The 20,362-nt window shown below is 39.8% G+C and overlaps 1 protein-coding gene across 1 annotated transcript in view; it reads left to right on the top strand.

Moving 5' to 3' along the window:
- TLK1 (tousled like kinase 1) overlaps nucleotides 1-16,599 on the top strand; it is a gene marked incomplete at its 5' end in the record, with an annotated part of 74,015 nt that extends 57,416 nt beyond the window's left edge. The window contains 9 exons of the mRNA XM_006038714.3: nucleotides 122-219; nucleotides 4,605-4,686; nucleotides 5,442-5,533; nucleotides 5,617-5,706; nucleotides 6,817-6,986; nucleotides 9,116-9,251; nucleotides 10,136-10,247; nucleotides 10,536-10,643; nucleotides 14,829-16,599. Coding sequence (XP_006038776.1) covers nucleotides 122-219; nucleotides 4,605-4,686; nucleotides 5,442-5,533; nucleotides 5,617-5,706; nucleotides 6,817-6,986; nucleotides 9,116-9,251; nucleotides 10,136-10,247; nucleotides 10,536-10,643; nucleotides 14,829-15,005 — 1,065 coding nt within the window. The remainder of the gene's footprint in view (nucleotides 1-121; nucleotides 220-4,604; nucleotides 4,687-5,441; nucleotides 5,534-5,616; nucleotides 5,707-6,816; nucleotides 6,987-9,115; nucleotides 9,252-10,135; nucleotides 10,248-10,535; nucleotides 10,644-14,828) is intronic.
- Between the last annotated feature and the right edge of the window lie 3,763 nt (nucleotides 16,600-20,362).

Here is a 20,362-nt window from a genome sequence, read left to right as displayed (position 1 = left end):
TCCTGCAGCATTTCATGATGTAACATTCCTCCATCACCACTTGTATTGATATATGGGTAAAAATATCATTTTCAAACAGGGAGCAAATTGAGCTTTTATGGTTCATTCTTTTCATTTGCAGGAAGAAGCTGAAATACAAGCAGAACTTGAACGTCTGGAGAGAGTTAGAAATCTTCACATACGAGAACTAAAAAGAATAAACAATGAAGATAATTCACAGTAAGACACTAGATTTTTGCTTCTGAGTGTTTAAGGCTTATTGTATTTTTTAAAAACTGCATTTATCTAGAAGGGAAGAGGATATGCCATAACTTTCTTTAATCATTTTTTTATGCATCTTATTTTGAATTAGGCTGACTTTTAATTAAAAAGTGATTATAATACAGTAAATATACTAAGAGCTTACAAAATATATGGGGGATAAGGCACAGACCTGAACTGTGGAAGAACGAAAACCAGCTAACTCCCATACAAAGAATACTTATGGGAGAATCTGTAATGTAACCTACTTACCTAATAATAATGCATGAAGACAGTGGAATTTTAATTCAGTGGCAGAAATGGTATGATACTGTACTATTTGGGGGGCGGGAGTTAGTGTGGTTTATATATTTATCCTGTATGGGAAAGTATCTCAAATTACCAAGTTATCTGTGTACGATACATCTGTTTCTTTCAGTATTTGAACATGTATGGTAATCTGCTATCATGGTCAAAATAGCTAAACTTTGCTAGATTAATTGAATGAAATTAAGTTGTCACCAGTGAGAGGACATTCTGAATTGAAAGATTTAATTCATTTAATTTTAATTTTTTTTATTACTCTGTTGCATATAACAAAGCCTTGCATCAAACTTCGTCATTTTCCAGTGTTTTAAAACCAACAGTAATACAGTTAGATGAATATTTAATATGTAATGTTTTTAAATGGTTGCTGTTTCCTGGGAGAGTACAGAAAATTTTAATTACCTTGTAGCTGTAGTACCAGGGCCGCTTTGTGCTTCTGTTTTGGATACGACAAGTAATTGACATTGAAGTCATACATTTCTGTGACCCATACTGCCAAATTTCAGTTTTATGGGAACAGACAGCCAAGAAGTAACGTAGCACTAGCTATAGAAAATACCAGAAGCATACCTACTGGATTATTCTAAGCATGGATTTCTGTTTTAACTTCTCTACTCAACTGATCTCAGGTGGGGGAAGGAAGGGGGGGAATTGCATGCTTTCTGAAAGCATGCTCATCCATCTTAGAAAGCATGATGGATTTAGGGAGTTTGACGCTGGAAATTCTCAGACAAGGTAACTTTGTCTTAACCAAATACTGAAACGTCTTTGTCCTTAGTAATTGTCTTGTAAAGCAGGAGTGGGCAATTATTTCAGGCAGAGGGCTGCTTACAGAGTTTTTGGCAAGCTGTCGAGGGCCACATGGGTAACACTGCCCTTTGACAGGTTCCCCACCCCCTGGTAGCCAATTTGGGACTGAAAGTCCCACCCCCTAACCTCCGACCTTTGCCACCAGAAGTCCCTCCCCTCGCCCCCGGGAGTACTCCTTTCAGCAAGGGGTTTTGCCATCTCAGAACCAGAAAAATACCAAATTATATTCTAAAAATCAAATATCTACAACATTCATTAATTTGATTTCAAAAAGTCTTTTTGTCCTGATTTGTGTTTGTGTAGTGCACATAGAGGTGATCACATAATAGCTTAAAATCAAGTCTTACTCTTGTAAACTGTTGGGGGTGTGGCAGGTTTGTGGAGGGCTGTGGGTGGGTGTGGGGTAAAGGAGCATGTGGGTGTGTGCGAGTATGTGGGGTGTAGGTGGGTATGAGGTTTTAACACGCATGCACATACCATTCCTTCCCCCTCCCCGCCAAACTCCTGGCCCTGGGGTACCAGCGCACCCTTGCTCCCATGGTCCAGTGATACAGCCAGGGGCCACATGGTGCTGGAGCAGCTGCATGCAGGGAAAGCTGCGGAAGGCAGACACTTCCAGGTGGGGTGGGGGTTGGGAGTGGAGCGGGCCGGGCTAGTCTTTCTCCTGACTCCTGCCAGCTTTCCCTGGGTCCTACTGCCCCTGGCTCCTGTCATCTTTGATAGGGAGCCTGGAGCAAATAAATATTAATTTTCTAAACTTTGTAGGTGCCCCACAGGCCAGATAGAATGGCCTGATGGACCAGATCCGGCCTACAGGCCATATTATGCCTGCCTCTATTATAAAGGTTATATGGTAGATGGTAGGTAGGTGAACAACCGAAAATATTTGTGGGGAAGGGGTGTGTGGAATGAATAGGGTCATAAAATCTATTCCATAAAAATGAGTATAAAGAACGGGAAACTTAAAATACATATATATGCCCCCCGCAACCCTCCCTGCCACCATTGTGTTACATATATAGATATAATATTTTATATAAAATATTTGCATATTTAAAATAGCCAATTGAGATACGCGCACACATATCGGAAAAGGGAGGGCAGGCTCTGCCCCGAAGTGGGGGGGGGGGAGCTGGACGCAGGCCTCTGTCCCCACCTGTGCTGCCCGCTTGTCATTCTTGATGGGCAATTGGCTAGTATATGTATATATTACTACTTTGAAGAAAAAAGATGTAACTTTAGGAAATGCCATTTATTGGCAGAAAGATGATCAAATTCCCCCCTGAACTGGCAGCCTCAGAGTTGTGGAGGGAGGCTTAGTTTGGGCTCAAATTGAAAAGTAGTCTTAGTTTGTTTAGGATTTAAATTTTGTGTTTTGTTTTGTGTCACTTTTTTTTATTAGACCAACTAGATCATTGAGAGAGAAGTCTGACAAGCTTTTGGGGGTACACACTGCCCTTCATCTGGTCTAGGGAAGAGGCAGACAGCTTGGGCTAAATAGCAGATAGAGAAAAAGCACATGGATTACATATGAAACCTTCTCCTTAAAGGAATGGAAATATTCCCAGCACCCCCATTACCTCTTCCTAGCCTTCAAACAAACATCAAGTCTGGCCCAACTCATCACACAACTCATCACAAAAGCAAACTCACTTCTGATCCATAAACACCAAATGACACAACCCTGCCTTATCAATAGAGGCAAAATCTACAAACACATCTCTACAATCAACACCTCCCCACAATGAAACCATCTTAATCTACAGATCCTATGTGCGCCTGTTGCAGAATGTGGTGCATCTCATCTAGTGCACCTGATGCCCTCATAGAAACTTTGTGGTTGAAACTAGACAAAGGCTATGCACCTGGAATTAACTCTAGCAAAAGAGATGCACAAACACTTGTAAAAGAACATTTTTTGTATAGCCCAACACATTCCCTTTCTGCCTTCACAGTCCTCAGGCTCAAGGGAAGTCTACGAAATAATTTCAGAAGACAGGCCTGAGAACAGAAATTCATAACCTTACTGGACAGTAAAAATATGGACTAGACATAGTTGATGGTGTTATGACTCGTTACTTATCTCTCCATTCCACCGGTAATAATGATTTTTTCCTTTTTTGAAGGTTGCTCTTCCACTAGTTAGATTAGCGGAATTCTTGGACCATCATGGCTGCAAATGCATTTTAACTCTACGTACTGCTTAGATTACCTATTCTACTGCAGTTCTTTCTGTCTATAGCCATTCATGAAAGTGTCTTGCTGCTCCTTATTCTTCAGTTCTCCTCCATTCCTTAAGCAGGCTCTTTTCATTTACATGGAGCAGTGGTCTCCAACCTTTTTATAGTGAAGATCACTTTTCCCCGGTTCCCCCCATCTCTCGGACAAGCCACCCAGGCTCTGACCCTACTCGCCCAGCCCAACCCAGGCAGCAGAGGGCATAGCTCAGCCCTCCCATGTGCGTCCTGCCACTCCCGATCATGGAGCCTCTTACAGACTGAGATCAACTGTCAGAGGCTCCACGATCAACTGGTTGGTGACCACTGACATAGAGTAAATTGTTTTGTTGTTTGCTGTTTAGCTCAAGCTGTTTGCCTCTTCCCCCATGCCTGAGGAAGGACAGTTGTGGTCCCAAAAGCTTGTCAACTAACTGTATAGTTGGTCCAAAAACCTTTGCCTCGTGTAGGTTAGATTGTAAAATGCATTTTGTTGCAGGTGCCCAGTAGAGTTAACAGTCCAGTAGATGTACAGTTTCCTGATAGACTAGAATTGGAAATGGGTCAGAAGTTATCTCCTCAGGAAGGCAAAGCATGGAACTAGGGTTTCCCATGCCTGGTACAGTGAGGAGACGGCTCCTCCCCTTGTAAGAGAAGGGGGTCCCAACAAAGGTACTTGGCCAAGCTATTGGGATTGGAAACTGAAGCCATCCTTCTACATGAGGGTACACATTAGAAAGAAAAGATGGCTTGCACTGGACAAACTATTTTGTCTGGTATCCAGATATGAGGTAATAAAGTAATGCCTAGTTAAATTGCTTGCTGTCTTCCTACATTCTGGGACAAAGAATGAACTGTTGGACAGGAAGTATTAAAGGAATTCTGAAAGTTTTCAAAGACATCTAGATAAACAGGACTTAAAAAATTACAAAGATTTGAAGGGACCAGATTTCAAGGTCTACTCCTATATCTCCACAAAATTACTTGACAACTTCTTACTTTTCTTTTAAGGTTCAAAGATCATCCTACGCTAAATGAACGGTATTTGTTACTGCACTTACTTGGGCGAGGTGGCTTCAGTGAGGTATACAAGGTAATGTGGATTTGGGCCTGCAGTGTAATATTTCATAGCCACATAAGTTTTTTGTACTTAATTTGGTTAGCTTTAGTCTTAAATATGCCAGGAGGATTTTAATATGGTAGTATTCTTAAACATTACCTGGGAAAACTCCTTAATATGTGGGGAGAAAGCATCACTGCACTTCAAACTAATATAACCAATATGAAGCGTTTTGTTGTTAAACAGTGAAGGAGTTGGGTTTGTGACTGGAGACTTGATAAATGCACTAAAAATGCAACAGTTTGCATAATTAGGAATTTGCAGTACAAAATATGAAATGCAGCCAATAGAAGGTGATACATGGCAGTGAAGTACAGTTTTTATTAAAAGCAAATATAGATATTACCTTTTGTCATAGTTTTACTGTATATTAATCATATGTTTTTCTTAATGTAAAATTGGTAGAAGCTTTCAGGAAGTACTAAGGAAAGTAGAAATTGTCAATGATAATGATAACTTAATAGAACACCATCTCTCTAAACTGTATGTGGTGTTATATTGTTACTTGAAAAATATATCATTTTTATACTTCAAATTAATCCACTCTTCATGATTGTCAAAATTTCTTTAACAGTATATAATATTGTAGTGACACATCTCTATAGTTTCATTTTGCTTACAGTTCTTATGTAGATCTGTGGATCATGTGCTACATTTGTACCTTTTTATTTGTTGTGTTTTAATTACCTTTGGTTGTAACTGTCCATTCTCTCTTTTGCTCTTTTAAGGCTTTTGATCTTTATGAACAAAGATATGCTGCTGTGAAGATTCACCAACTTAACAAAAGCTGGAGAGACGAGAAGAAAGAAAACTACCACAAGTAAATATTAATGATTTATGGTTCTTATGGTAAATTGAACAGTAGTCTATTGATCATGAAAAGTTAATATATTGTCTTTTTAGACATGCCTGCCGAGAGTATAGAATACACAAAGAACTGGATCATCCCAGAATAGTTAAACTATATGACTACTTCTCTTTGGATACAGATACGTAAGTATTTAAAATTACACCAATTTCCGAACTTGTCAAATATTTGTTTTTTGAAATGGTGACTGTATTGACTCTCAGATACCCTCCGAATTCCTATTCTGGATTATTTTTACTTCAGATAAGGGGACTGGAACTTTCTTAAAAGTGTCCTAAATAGATGCAGGCTTTGTCTAAGACAACCAGAAGGCTATCTATCTTCTGAGGACTCTCTTGCCCTGATAAAGGACATGCTAGGTCAGCAACCATTTTGCCTGTAGTGCAAGCCTGTGTTCCCCTTCCTCTTCCTTCCCCCCCCCCCCCCCCCCCCCCCAGCAACTATGCTTGCCCTTTCCACTGATTCCCAGACCCCCTGCAGTGTGTAAGCACAGATATGGCAGAGATTCAGGCTCCTCAGTGGAGGGGAGTACTCTAAAGGAGATGATGCACAGTGCAGCTTCATGCTGCTGATTTCTACTATGCCACATTGAACCTTTGAGGGCTGGATCAGACTTCCTCCTGGTCTGGATTCAGTCCATGGGCTTTTGGATGATGAACCCCGTGCTACAACATCAGTTTTGGCCTCTGGTAGCTAGTGGTATGCTGATTCAAGGCAGAGCTATAATCCTAAAGTACCCCAGGAAGGCTGTTGTAATGCAGGTAGGCCACTAGGGTTAAATTATTCCAGGGGCCCTTCCAGCACACAGCGCATCCCAAGACTTGGAGATTCCATCAGTACCATCATGCAACTCTTCCTCTGGGCTGCAGTTACTAACAGCACAATGCAGGATTTTACCTTAAGCAATTAAACATGTATTTTTATCAAGAAACTCATCTAAGTATACAAGAAGGAAAGATTTACTTGGCCTTTTTATTATTTTGGGATTTTTTTTCTTTTAAACAAAAATGCTTTGACTACTAATATGAGTTTTTATAAAATAATTGGTATGCTAGATCCTTTTATGCATAATTAGGTTTGCAGATATTCATGTATGTGAATTTGTTAAACTTGTCAGCATCAGACTTCACTTATTTTTTTTGTTATGCAATTATTTGATTGCAAATGATTGTGCAATTAGATAGCAGTTTATAATCTGTCTTACCTAACTCTGTGTCTCTGAATTTTTACTCTAGGTTTTGTACAGTGTTAGAATACTGTGAAGGCAATGACTTGGATTTCTATCTCAAGCAACATAAATTAATGTCAGAGAAGGAAGCTCGGTCCATTGTAATGCAAATAGTAAATGCACTACGGTATCTCAATGAGATCAAGCCCCCTATTATACACTATGATCTTAAACCAGGTAAATGAGAAATGCTACAGCTGGGATTACAAATAATCTTGTTCTCGTATGTTGTTTGTAATTCATGTTGAAAAATCTCATTAACTTCTACCTGTCCTTTCATTTAGAATTCCTCCAAAATCTGGCATCTTCTCTGCGTTCTGTTGCTAAATCCTTTAGTCTTTTCATTGGTTATCTCTTGCCTCACTCATAAGATCACAGACTGATGCAAAAGGACTAAATTTAGTCCTTTATCCTATGGGATAAGTTCCCAGAACTTGTGATGGAACCATATTTTTAGAAATGTAAAGATAATACATAATTGGTTGTTTCATTCTCCTCTAGTCAGTTCTGAAAAATATTTTCTTTCTCTGCTTACATCTTTTTTACCTACTTGCAATTTTCATTGGCAATCCATCTCCTTTACATTGAGTTCTAGCTCCTAGGCCACTGGCACATGTTATGCTTATGGTGTGATTAACCTGTTAAGCACACCAGAAAAAGCGCTACATGTTCAGCCAAATTATGGCACCGTAAGTGGCAAACTAGGCACAGATTTAATCCATACAAAATGTGGAACTTTATGGCTTTTTTTTTATGGTGCCATAAATTGAACAAGATTAGCATGGGCATGGGGGACAGCACTGGGACAAGGACTGCCCAGCTTCCCATGCCAAAAATTGGTTGTTTGGGAGATGCACCAGTTGCGAGGCTCCCTAGTGGGAACACTTATAGATAACACTTGCACACAACACTTGCATCTAGCAGACTTTCCTACCTTGCCTAGCAGTCCCTGTGGGCAACTCCCCTGGGTAAGGCATTTTAAAAAGTAGATTTCCAGGAAGCTGGGATATGCACCAGTGATTTGTAGGCCAGGGCACAGAGACCATGGGATGGGGGAGAGGCTCTGTGATTTCTAAAACAGGCAGCTGGGTAGTCCTGGGGATCTGCATGGCCAGTCCTGGCAATCAACTGATTATTGAACCTAGCCCCAGACAGACCCAGCCTGGAACTTTTCAGTGACTGTGGGGACAGTCCTGGGATTGGGACAGATATCTCCCCTGCCCTATCCTTAGGATTGGGTTGGGGCAGCCCCACAATACCATATTTTGAATCGGAGGAATTTTATGCCTATCCCATATACTCTACCTCCTGCCAGACGCATGTGGCATGGCAGAGGGTGTGATGTTGATGGAGCATAAAATTCCCCTTCTCTCTCTCTCTCTTGCCCTCGCCCTCAACATCATACATAAGTCCCTGTGTAATTAACCTTCCTCTTGCTGCAGCCTCTTCCTCTATGCTGTTTTCTGACACCTTCTTGCATTCATGATGATAACCAAGTTCCTTCAACTCTCCGTAAATCGTGGTCTATTCATGTAGTTTTCCAACAATGATTAATCACAGAGTAAATAGAAACGAGTACTATATTAACCAAACAATCTAAAGATCTGTACCATTTTCTGTTCTGGGTCTGCATTTGACAAACAAATGCATGTGATTTTCTACTCCTTTTATGCATCTTACATTGATTAAATTCCTTAAGACACTTAGTAAAACTTTATTAATATGGATTTGTTTCAGGTATGGTGGAACAATCTAATACATGTGCATTTCTGTGCAGTTCAAGATTATCATATAACAATTCAGAATGTAATTGTTAATGCAATATAAGATTATTTTCCCAAAAAATTAAAGAACATAAAAAGAACAGCTTGCACAATAAAAGTATAATAGTGAAAGAACAAATATAAGTGATAAATACACTGTACAGCTTTAAAACCCTGGGTAAAATCCTTGCTTCTACCACCAATTTTTTCACAGTCCTGGTGGCATATAGGGGCCTTAAAGCCAGCATACCATAGATGGAAAAGATCATCATACCCTGAGTGTGACACTGCTGTAGTGTTTCCCAGATAACCAGTTGGTCCTGACTGGGGGAATCTAGGTGCATTCCAGGTGGAAACCATCTCAGAGACTGCTCTAAATTTTGCTGAGGGTCAGAATGACTCCAGATTTGAGGGTGGAAGGGGCAAAGTGGAGGGTTGTAAAGTTGCCTTTACCCACTCATTATACCAGACTACTGAAATTGTACTTATTTAGTTTTCTTCTAATGCTAGATTTCCATATTTATAATTTTTCTTTCTTATTAGGTAATATTCTTCTGGTAGATGGAACAGCATGTGGAGAAATAAAAATCACTGATTTTGGGCTGTCTAAAATAATGGATGATGATAGCTATGGTGTGGATGGAATGGACTTGACTTCACAAGGGGCAGGAACTTACTGGTAATTTTAAGTTTGGAGAAAGTTGTTGCTGAAACTGTCTATCCTCATCAGATGCCAGGGATGCTCATATAAAAATAGTTCTACTGAGATATCTAGGGCTAAAAACATTTGAAAATAAAATGGATGCAAGGGAAAACATTTTAATGCAGCATTTACCATGTGAATCTCAGTATTGCAAAATGTCACAGAATGATAACAGGAATTAATTTAGTGAGATACAATACTGAACTAGGTGGATCTTTGATTCCTTTTAGTACTGCAGTTCCTATATTTCTGTTTTCATCCCTACCATACAAGTTGGTTCGTACTTCTCTGTCTCCAAGGAAGCCATCAGCCCACATATGCCTCATTCACTCAATTCCAAGACAAGGTCCGTTTCCACCCCCCCCGCCCACCCCACCCCCTCCATTTAATATGCGGGGAGGAGAGGAGGGGCAGGGAGCTTCTCATCTTGGAATTGAGTACAAACCAGTGGAGAAGGCAGAAGGCAGCTGCTGCAGTAGTTCCAGCCCCAACCCCAGGTTAGAGCCAGAACCACAGCTGCTGCCTGTTTCCCTCCCTGCCCCCCACAGCCTCTACCGCCTACCCAACCTCTCCACTGCAGCCTCTGCACTCCCAGGAATTCCAGTAGTTGAGGTAATGGATTGAGTCTCTTATACTTCATGTTAATTTTACATTCTGAAATTAGAAATCTCTTCCTATAATGGTTAGCCCTGTTCTCTGTCTGACCCTAAAGACAACTGCAACATTAGTCTTGGTTGTGTGGGGGTGGGGAAATAAATGGATGTCAGTATCATAGAACTGAGTTCTATGACTTCAGTTGAATGCATGTTTTCTGGCCTACCTACTTGCAGTGACTGGAGTTTGGGTTTTATTTTCTTCAGGTATTTGCCTCCAGAGTGTTTTGTAGTTGGCAAAGAGCCACCAAAGATTTCTAATAAGGTTGATGTATGGTCTGTTGGAGTCATCTTTTTCCAGTGTCTTTATGGCAGAAAGGTAAGAAAAAAACCTTTCTGAATTTTAGTATAAGTTTGTCTATTTGCTTTCCCCCTATGGACCATAAGATTGTAGTAATAAAAAGCTTAATCTCTATGGAAAATGCCTTGTGCTTGTTTAGTTTGTCCTGCAGGAGGTAAAGAAACAAATAATTGTGCCTGACATAAAATAGCATTTTAGTGAAGGATTAGTAGGTATTTTTGTTAGCACTCAGACAATTTAATATAGCGTGAAATTGAGATACTTGGACAGCTTTCATGAAGACATTTATCTGAATTTATTTTTCAGCCATTTGGTCATAATCAATCACAACAAGATATCCTACAGGAAAACACAATATTAAAAGCCACAGAAGTCCAGTTCCCAGTTAAACCTGTCGTAAGCAATGAAGCCAAGGTAATATTTTGTAGGATCTCTAAGTAGCATGAAGTAAATATTGAATGTATTGTTTTTAGAGTACCCCTTGCTTCCAAAGAAGTAAATAAAATTCTCACTAATATAGGGGTATCTAATATGTAAGGATCTCCATAAATCGCACTGGAAGTGCTCCCACAACAGCTCCTGTAATGTTTTTCATTCCGGCACACCTCCCTCCCCCAGCCCCTGATTGGCAGAGGAGTCCTGCCAGCTGGGCAGTTCGCTGCTGATCACCAGCGAGGTTTTCGCTTCCCTAGCAGTCAGTAGCAAACATCCTGGCTGGCGGGGCCCCTCCTCCCATTGAGGCGGGGAGCAGAAAGGGGCAAACAGCAAAATTAAAAACATGGAAGGAGCTGCTGTGGGGGGGCACTTCTGATATGATTTAAGGAGATCCCTACTCATGTGGAAAAATATGATGGACAAGTATCTTTGGTAATTCTCTTTCATTTAATTATTTCTTTTGAGATTTACCCAAAGTCAGGTCGTAAAAAATTATGCATTGGCAAAACTGACTTGATCTCTTTGCAGCTACACTCTTAAAGGATTCCAGACTACTTCAAACAACCACTCAAAAATGCCTCAAATGCCATCTACTTTTCTTTTTTGCTGGAATTACCCTGCTTGTGTTGGTCTTGTTGCTTCATAGGGACATCTAATGAAGACTTTTCATTAAAAATACAACCTGCTTCTGAAAATAGTGAATGTTTAAATTGTCTAGTCTTATCAGTAGGGACCTCAAATCACAATTTTTGAGGATTTTGCAGAAATTGCAAAATCTTGTATTGCCTGTGAAATCCACAACAACAACAGAAACTTACTGAAAATAAAATGCTGGTTCCCCAAAGGGAGACAACAGTCCTCGTGGCTTCTGTGGCCCAGCTGTGCAGCCTGCTGCCGAGATGGGGTGTGGGGAAGGGGAGTTCTCTGCAAGAAGGGAGTCCCAGGTGGCTGCTGCCTCTGCCCCTTGTCACTGATTGGCTGAGAGGGCTGCCTATCATGCAGACCCAGCCCTTTCCACCAGTTGGCAACGAGGGGCAGGGCTGCATGGTGGACAGCCCTCACAACCAATCAACAATGAAGGGCAGAGCCACCAGGGATCCTTGGCCAATTGAGGAGGAGGCGGGCTTCTGTCACGATAAAAATGGTGGCTGGCTCTGCAGCCTGCTGGTGAAATTGGCCAGCTGCCTCCAAGTTGAGTAGAGCCCTACTTAGTCTGAAGAAGCAGCTTGATTTCTGAAATAAATGCACCTGAAAAATGTTCCTTGTACTAGTGGTCCCTTTAAAATTCATAGCGCACTTGGCATGCTAACTCAGGGTTGGCTTTTAGAAATTAATTTCTTAGGAGGAGAGTAGCTTGATGATGGCTCAAGGGACAAGAATATCAAAATATTTAATCTGCTATAAGGTATGTGGGATAGAGATTTCTACATTTAGAACTTTTCTACATTTGGAATTTGGACTTGTAGACACTTTCTGGTGCAAATACTAGGAACCAGCAAGAAGCCTGCTTAACTTTCAGATTTACAGACCAGACCAAACCAGCTGGAAAAAAAAAATCTTTATAATCTAAAATTTTGGTGTGAAAAGCATGGAGGAACAATAAATATGGAACCTAGAATAACATTTTAGTAGTTTTTAGCGTGCAAATTCCACTTTAAAATAATTTTCTGTCACTTATTTTAAAAAATACATGCACTTATGGCAACGCAGAAACATTAAGGCAAAGAGTCTAAAAACAAACCCCTTTCCCAAGGAACTTGTAAACTATCCAACAATTAATTGATCTTTAAAAAAGGCAAGTAAAATGCTCAAGAGCTGCTTAATACTAAAATATTAACAAATAAATGGGATTTTTCCCTTTATTTTCCAGTAGAAAGTAACTCACTGTTTTTATAAAGATCTGCATTTTATTGCATGTGTAATAGCTATAGTAAATTCTGATGGGACTACAATGTGAAGGTCTAGTTTCCCTGTAACTTAACATTAAATATTTTTCTTTGATCTTCATTTTTTATTTTGGGAAAAAAGGCAAAAGACTGAATTGCTTTACCAGGAAAAGGAGGTTCCTTCTGCCCTGCCAGTCTTACCATAGTTTATTTTTTAATTAAATACGAATTATTATGTTCCTGGTGTGTTAATTAATTCTGTGGCACTAGTAGGTGGGATTTCTCGTCAGTAACTGTCAAAGCTTTAGCCCCCACAAGGCTGAGGAAATTTGTGTTTTTGCTTGCTGTGCAAGTAGCTAGTGCTGGGCATTTGGCTAGGAAACTAGCAGTAGGAACTGGCATTGCAGAAGGATTGATAGTAAATCTAGAGACCCAGATGTAAACCAGCTAGTGTCGCAGTATTTAAAATTCTGAAGGTAAAGAAAAATGCTCAGAGCTGATAGCAGATGATAAAATGAACAGAGCCTGTGATTTTGTTGAAAAGGTAGTTTGTGCAAGTACCTGGTTTTGTTGGGGCTTTTTTTTTTTGCTGGGGGGCGGGGGGGAACACATTAGCATTAGACATTTCTAATGAACATGACATCCAGTATTATCTAAATTTAAAATTTTACTAGCTTCTGTCATGATTAGACAAAAATATTTAAAAAAAAAAAAAAAAAGTTTATTAAATTAGAGGAGTGACTAGCATACAGTAATACACTTGGGTTCTCCTCCTGTCTCTGATTTACAACAGATTTTTCTTCAGGCTCCGCAGACCAAAGTTAGACATCTTTACATTCTAAAAATGTTACCTACCTTCTGCTCACTTCTTATTTACCATCTGATTCTCTGAAAAGGATATACTGGATTTGGGGCTCAATAGTCTTTGTCAGTGTCAGATGATAACAGTCATGTCATCATTGCAGAGCCCTCTGGAGGTTCTATCTTGGTCCTGCTTCTGAATTTCAGGGACACTGCTATAGCTATCTTTATCCTCAGAGAATATCATTAGATCTTTGGAAAAAAACCAAACTTTTCAAGCAGCACTGAATGGAAGAATAAGCATCTGATTATACCAAACTCATTAGCTTGCATACCTGGTACATTTTTGCTCTATCTTTTCAATCCTTTTTCATTTGTTTCTGCTATTTGGTCAACATTTTTAGGTGGCATTTGCAACGTCTTTTTTGTGATTTAAGGATGCTGATTTGTTTTTGTGTAAATGTGGATTCCACTTTGTTTCTGTCTATTCATTATATTTTTGAAGATTAATGTTTAAAGTAACCTTAGATTTGCTGTTATAGGTTGACACATCAATCAACTACATACTTATTAATATTGAAGATTCACTAGTGTAGGCCAAGAATAAAGGTGAACAGTAGAATTGTAAACCACTGTAGATGTTTGGAAAAGGAAGTCATAGGATTGACCTTGAGAGGGTACAAATTTCTGGGGGCCTGCTAGTTGATTGCTCATTACCTTGTCTCACTGAGGCCAGATATTTATTACATTCATCATGCTCTCTCATGTTAAAATAATGTGTATTGCAAGTGTCCATACATTCACTGTTATATAAAAAAAAAAAGGCCAATCCATCACAAAAATGGCAGATCTGTGACAAGTTACTTTTTCAAACAGCAGCTTCTGTTGTGGGAAACTTCTGCAACAAATGTTAACGTTCGTACAGGTTTCTCTGTATCGCACAGTATTCTGCGTGCTCGTGCAGCTAAGGAGCTGTCAGGGAGTCCTGCAGGGACCAGCTTGGAGGTTAGCTCCATCCGCCATTGCCACTGGTCAGCAGATGAGGCTTGAGTGGCTGTAGGGCAGGGGCAGGCAATTATTTTGGGCAGAGGGCCACTTACTGAGTTTCAGCAAGCCATCGAGGGCCTCGTGACAGGCAGCCCAGGGCAGATAAATGTTAATTTCCTACATTTTTTAGGGGCCCTGTGGGCCGGATAGAATGGCCTAGTGGGCCGCATCCAGCCTCCGGGCCACATTTTGCCCACCCCTGCTGTAGGACCTGATCAGTTGAGAGAGACTGCCCTTGATATCATAGACAGCTTGCAGGCAGCCCCATTAGCTGTTGCTGCCTCATAAAAATAACGTGTATTTAGGACCTGAGCTGATAATTAGAATGATTTTGAGATCGTGTTAATTCACCTGGAAGAAGAATTGACTAGCAGACAGAATTCATTGTTTGTTTGTAAGAGTATAGTCACTTTTTACCTGTCTTTCCTAGGCCTTTATCAGACGCTGTTTAGCATACCGCAAAGAAGATCGATTTGATGTCCACCAGCTGGCTAATGACCCTTATCTCCTCCCTCACATGAGAAGATCAAATTCTTCAGGAAATTTGCATATGACTGGGCTAGCAGCATCCCCTACACCACCTACTTCAAGCATTATTTCATACTGAAATTTCTCCAAATGAGGGCTGGCATGATATCTCTGTGTAGTTTTCAGATGCAGACTTTAGCTTGAAAGCATTTGAGTGTTTTTACATGGGACAAGTTTGATAACTGTGTTATTAGACTGAGGTCCTTCATAGTGTCATTTATATGATGAGAATGGATCATGGACTGTGAAAAAATGTACCCTTCAGAGTGTTACCTTTAAACATTGAAGGATGACACTGCCTGTTGCATACAAACAGGTGTTTTGTGTTTAAGAGTGAAGAAAAGGTTTTTAGTTTTTTCTGGGGAACATTGTAAATAATCTTTTTAATACTTAAAGTACATTTGGTTGATACTGGAGAGTTCTAATATGAAGGGTAGTTTTTCATTATTTAACTGAAGAAGAAAAGTAATGGACAAATTTGAACATGCAGGGTAAAGTTCAGTGCCTGGACATAACCCAAAATAACACCTGCTTTCTAAGTGGTTCATCTTTGAAACCAAAGTAAGAAGTGAGTTAGATCTGTATTAGGCTGTTCAGACAAAGGTATAATATTTTGTTTGGCTATGCAGGCTTGTAAAAGGCTGTACCTCAAGAAGAAAAAAAAAGAAAAACATTGTACTTGTTTTAATGAATATAGATTTGAAAGCTCAGATATGATTCCTGATACATTATCTCTCAGATAACTAGCTGATTTTCAAATCAGCTCAATTCTTTGAATTCCTGATGCTTGCAGCATTGTCAAAACTTGTGACAAGTTTCCAGGCTTTGCGATAAAAGCAAATGACAGTATGAAACCAAATGCAGATAGGTCATGTATAATGTTCTATGCAGGATAATGATAAATTCCCTTCTAGCTCTATTGTAAATTGTTGTACAGATGTCATATTTTCAGTTATTAAATTTCAGCAACTTACTCCTGTACAAATGTTTAAAGTATGGCTTTTTCTAATTGGATATTGTATTTTTTTTAAGTCTCCTTGAAGGCGCTTTTAATTGCTGCTAAATGATGTTGCTTTTACTTTTGCAAAAGAATCAGATGACCTCCTTAAGGTGCAAGTCAACTGTACGTTAGAGAGATTAAAAGTAGATAATTCATAAACAATCAAGGCATGTAAAACAGATCTGTGTTGGACATATACAGTACAGTTCCTTAAGTCAGTTTCTTGTGCTCTCAACCTGTAGAGCACATTGATACTAGCTGTAGAAGTTGTTCATGGTTATTCTCTATTTCTGGAAGTTCCTATCAACAAGGAAATGTTTCTTGTGGCTTGTACAGATATTTTAAAATATGAAACATTTTCTAACTGCCTTGTCTGGTAGAAACTTATTTTTCAGAATGCTTTATCTCTCTCTCCCCCCATTCATTATTCTTTTTATTGTCACATTCATGTTGCTGAATACCTATCTGTAATTTTGTCCATGTTGCAGAAAAAGGAGGCTGTATTACCACAGGTTTTCATTTAATATTGTACAGTCAAACTGTGGCTCTTGTTCCTGATGTTGCAAGCCATTTTTGTTTTTCATTGTACATAAAGATACATTAACTGTCTCTCAGATGCTGCTGAAATTGTAGAGAATGTAGCCAAAACAGTAATAAACAATGACAGTTGTAATTTAAAGTATATATAGTTATTGTATCTGGACAATGTGGGAATAAGTCAGTAGAATTAAAATGTGAATGCCAGAAGTGTTCCAAAATGTTTCATATAACAAACTACTAGAGTGAAACAAATCACTGTTCACTTCTACAAAGGCATCACCTTGGTGAGATGGACTGGCAGAGGATAATCTTAATTGAAAAATTTAAACTGCTTATTTGCCATAAAACAAAAAAACTCTCTAAGACCAAATAGTGATTCTTCCTCAGGTACACAAAAAAAAAAGGGAATTCAGTCTCTATTGTAGCATTCACAGAGCAAAGACAAACTTGTGTTGCGTTCTAAATCCCATGATGCACGTTACATTTATCTTGCAGCTAATTGGTTAATTGCACAATAAATTTAGACATGCTACACAATTTAAATAATTACAGCATGGAAAAAAAAAGGCCAACCAGCCACAAAAGTATCAACCAGCTACAATGGTGTTGCTTGAAAAATGTAGAACATTTTAATAACTGTTTCTATGAGACTTTAAGTTGAACGTGTGGTATGTCGCACATTGGGTCATGAATCTTTTCTAGGTCCTTTCAGCATCCTAAGGTGCAGTGCTCCCTCCGTCACCTCACACAGCCACCTGCTGCTGTTGACAATCAGAATGGAAAGTGGGGTTGACATCAGGACTGGTACAGCTCCAGTTCTAATGCCAAAAATAGATTGTAGGAGGAGTGGCTCCCCCTACCGAGAACTTGGCAACCCCCAAGCCCAGTAGCCATTCTCCCTGCATGGACTAGAGGGCAAGGCATTTTTAAATGAGGGTTCACCAGGGAGCCACAATAAACGTGAAGTTTTTAGACATCCCAAGGCATGGGGTACTAGGATGTTGGGGGGGAGAGGTTGACCCATTCTGGGGTCCCAGGACTTCTAAAAGCATGTAACTGGCAGCATTGCCTCTGCTTGAGGGTATGTGCAAGTCAAAGGACTGATGGTATAGCCAGTAGTGTTCTGAAAACTCTTAAGTAGGTTGTCACATTCCCACAAAACAAGTATTATCCCAACTTTTAGTATCTTTTGGTGCCTAATATTCAGTATAGTATGTCTGGGAGAAATTAGTAATGAAACTTGAGAGCGTAAATTATCACTTTTTGTCCCAGAAATGCAAATCTGGTTCTGGAAACTTCATGCATCTAATGTATTTGGTGTATGTTCCTAATTAGTTGATGTACATTTAAATATGCACCTCATCCATCTGTCACTAAACTACTTTGGCCCTTTTCTGATTTAGTAGCAGGAAAAGAGAAATTAACTAAATTAAGAGAGAAATAAATTAAATCCAGAAGGACTGATTTTTTTTAATGAACTATGAAAAAAAGCAGGTCTTAACTCTTGAAATTAGTCATTTAGACTTCCTGCGTTTACTGGAAGGTACTTGATTAGTATAAGAACTTACAGAAGTGGAATGGGAGTGTCGTTGTCAGTTGTCCATCAGAAAAGTCCATTGTAAGCTGTAGATATGGTATTCTGTTACAGGTCACTTTAACCACAGTTAATAATGGTTGGCTTGTCCTGCAAAACACTCTTTCAAGCAACTCAGAGGTGTCAAAAGGTCTGTTTGGCTACTAATACTGGATTTGTTCAAGCTGCAGTGTGGAACATTATGTACTATGTCTTGTTCTATAGTCAGTTGTTAGGCACAATGTTCAGAAATACTAGTTAATATTTTAGTTTGCCACAAGCACCTCTATTACACCAGCAAAAAGATGGGACTTTTATGGCATTGCTGGCCTCCTGCCCAGATGCAATTGACTGCACACACTATTTCATAGATTTCATAGACATGCAATGGCTATGAATGAACTGCTGCATAATTAGCAGAGCTTTCAAGAATCACAAAGCTCTGAATTCTCTCAGTATGCAAGTCATGCGTGATGCTGGATGCGGAATCGTGGATGTAACAGCAAAGTTTGCTGGAGGCTGCTGTACTTTATTTGGACTGAAACACAAGAATTAGAAACCTCCAAAGACTTAACAGGTGATTAGCAAAGTGAGTTTAAAATTCAAATACCTTTACTGCATGTTCTATGGCTGTTGATTTGAAGACTTTATCTTAAATAAGTTTTATTTTTTTATGTTCCTCAGCTGCCATACCTCTCCTCCCCATTTATCTCCCCCTCACTCAAAAAAGTGAATATATGTTTATGAAAGTCACCTCATGAATCTGATCTGTCCTAGTTGTTCCCAAGTGACAGTACAGTGAATGCATTCAGTCCTCAGTAACACCCAAATAAATCCAGGCAATTTAAAGCCCCCAGGACCAGGGAGATCCAGGGGGTTAGGTGGTACAAGGCTGCGTGGGTAATTGTTACTAATTTCCTTTAAAGAAAGACCAAAGGTAGAAATGAAATTGCTGCACAGTGTTCCCAACAGGGTAGCTTGCTTGCTTTTTAGTTGATAACTTTCCCTTGAGGGAGCTGGCCTGGTGTGTGCAAAGCTGTCTGGGAGCTAAAGGAGGCTGCAGTGTTTACTGCAAGCAGAGACCTTCCATTTTGAAGGTCTCGGATGGAAAAGAAGGATTGGCTTGGGGGAGTGGGGGAGGAGCAAGTGTGGACAAGTCCCCAAAAGATCTGCTCCATTCTTGAAAAATGTCTTGGGGACCCATGTTGTTATGAAGTTGCTATGGGAATTGTTGCAACTTATGTTTTGTAGTTGTTTTTTACATGACCACGTCTGGGGTACGTGCCACACACGGGGGCAGCAGCAACTTCCACTTGCTGTCATGCCACTGGTGCAGTTGTGTGGCTGTGGCAACAATTTACTTCTTTTCCTCACTCCCTTCCCTCCTCTGCCTTCACCCCCTCAAGCTGGCACCTGAAGCAACTGCCTAGGTCTCCCTGCCCTAGGTAAAGTACTGGTTTTAGGTTTCTGATGGAGCTAAATACTTTTAAAGCATCATCCCTGTATTTTTAAAGCTTGTGGGTATTTGTCTTCCTCATTTCCTTTGTGGTGTTGGTGGCTGCCCCACAGCTGGTCACAATTTTTTAAACATTTTGTGATATGCTCTAGTGTGAAACACTGACCTGCATGGAGCAGGCAGCATGAATGAAACTGGATATGAGGCTTGAGTGCTCAAGAGCATCAGGGATGTCTGTTGCCTGAGTAATTAATCATTTGATAAATTAAGTGCCGAAGTGCTGCCTTTTAAACAAATGCACTGCAATTAATCTAGTTTCAGTTTAATTAGAAATAAGCTTGAGATAATTGGAACTAAAACCTATTTAGGAATTTAACTTCAGAAGATCAGATGCTCTGTGTAAATGACTGGAACGTACTGCAGAAGAAACACCCTGACACCCTTTAACAGGAGGAACTGAGCCAATGGATTGACTGAAAACTGAGACTCAAATGTGAGAGACTAAAACTAGCAGATGCCTAGAAGAATCTCTATCAATTAAACTCAATGCGCACACAGATGTGTTTCAATGAGACCTAGCATTTGTGGAATGAACAGGCTGCACTCTCTCCTAAGAGCCATGTGGCAAGTATATCGACTGTCTTGAGGACTCCTGCAAAGGCGAGCGGGGTTGTGGAGGTCTGTTGATTCCAGTCCTTGTTTTGTCATGTGGTCAGACCTTTAAAATACAGACGTAACAAATAAAGGAGGTCTTTATTCATGACAAATATCTAGAAACCATCACTTTACTACCTGAAAAAGGCTATAGAGCAAGGTGACTGTCTCCAGAGAACATATTTGTTAAGATTTGTGAAGACTAAGGCTTGT

The sequence above is a fragment of the Alligator sinensis genome, unplaced genomic scaffold (genome assembly GCF_000455745.1).
Source record: "Alligator sinensis unplaced genomic scaffold, ASM45574v1 scaffold1260_1, whole genome shotgun sequence".
NCBI classification, from domain to species: Eukaryota; Metazoa; Chordata; order Crocodylia; family Alligatoridae; genus Alligator; species Alligator sinensis.
The sequence above is the reverse complement of the archived record's forward strand: the minus strand, read 5'-3'. Positions and strand labels throughout refer to the sequence as shown.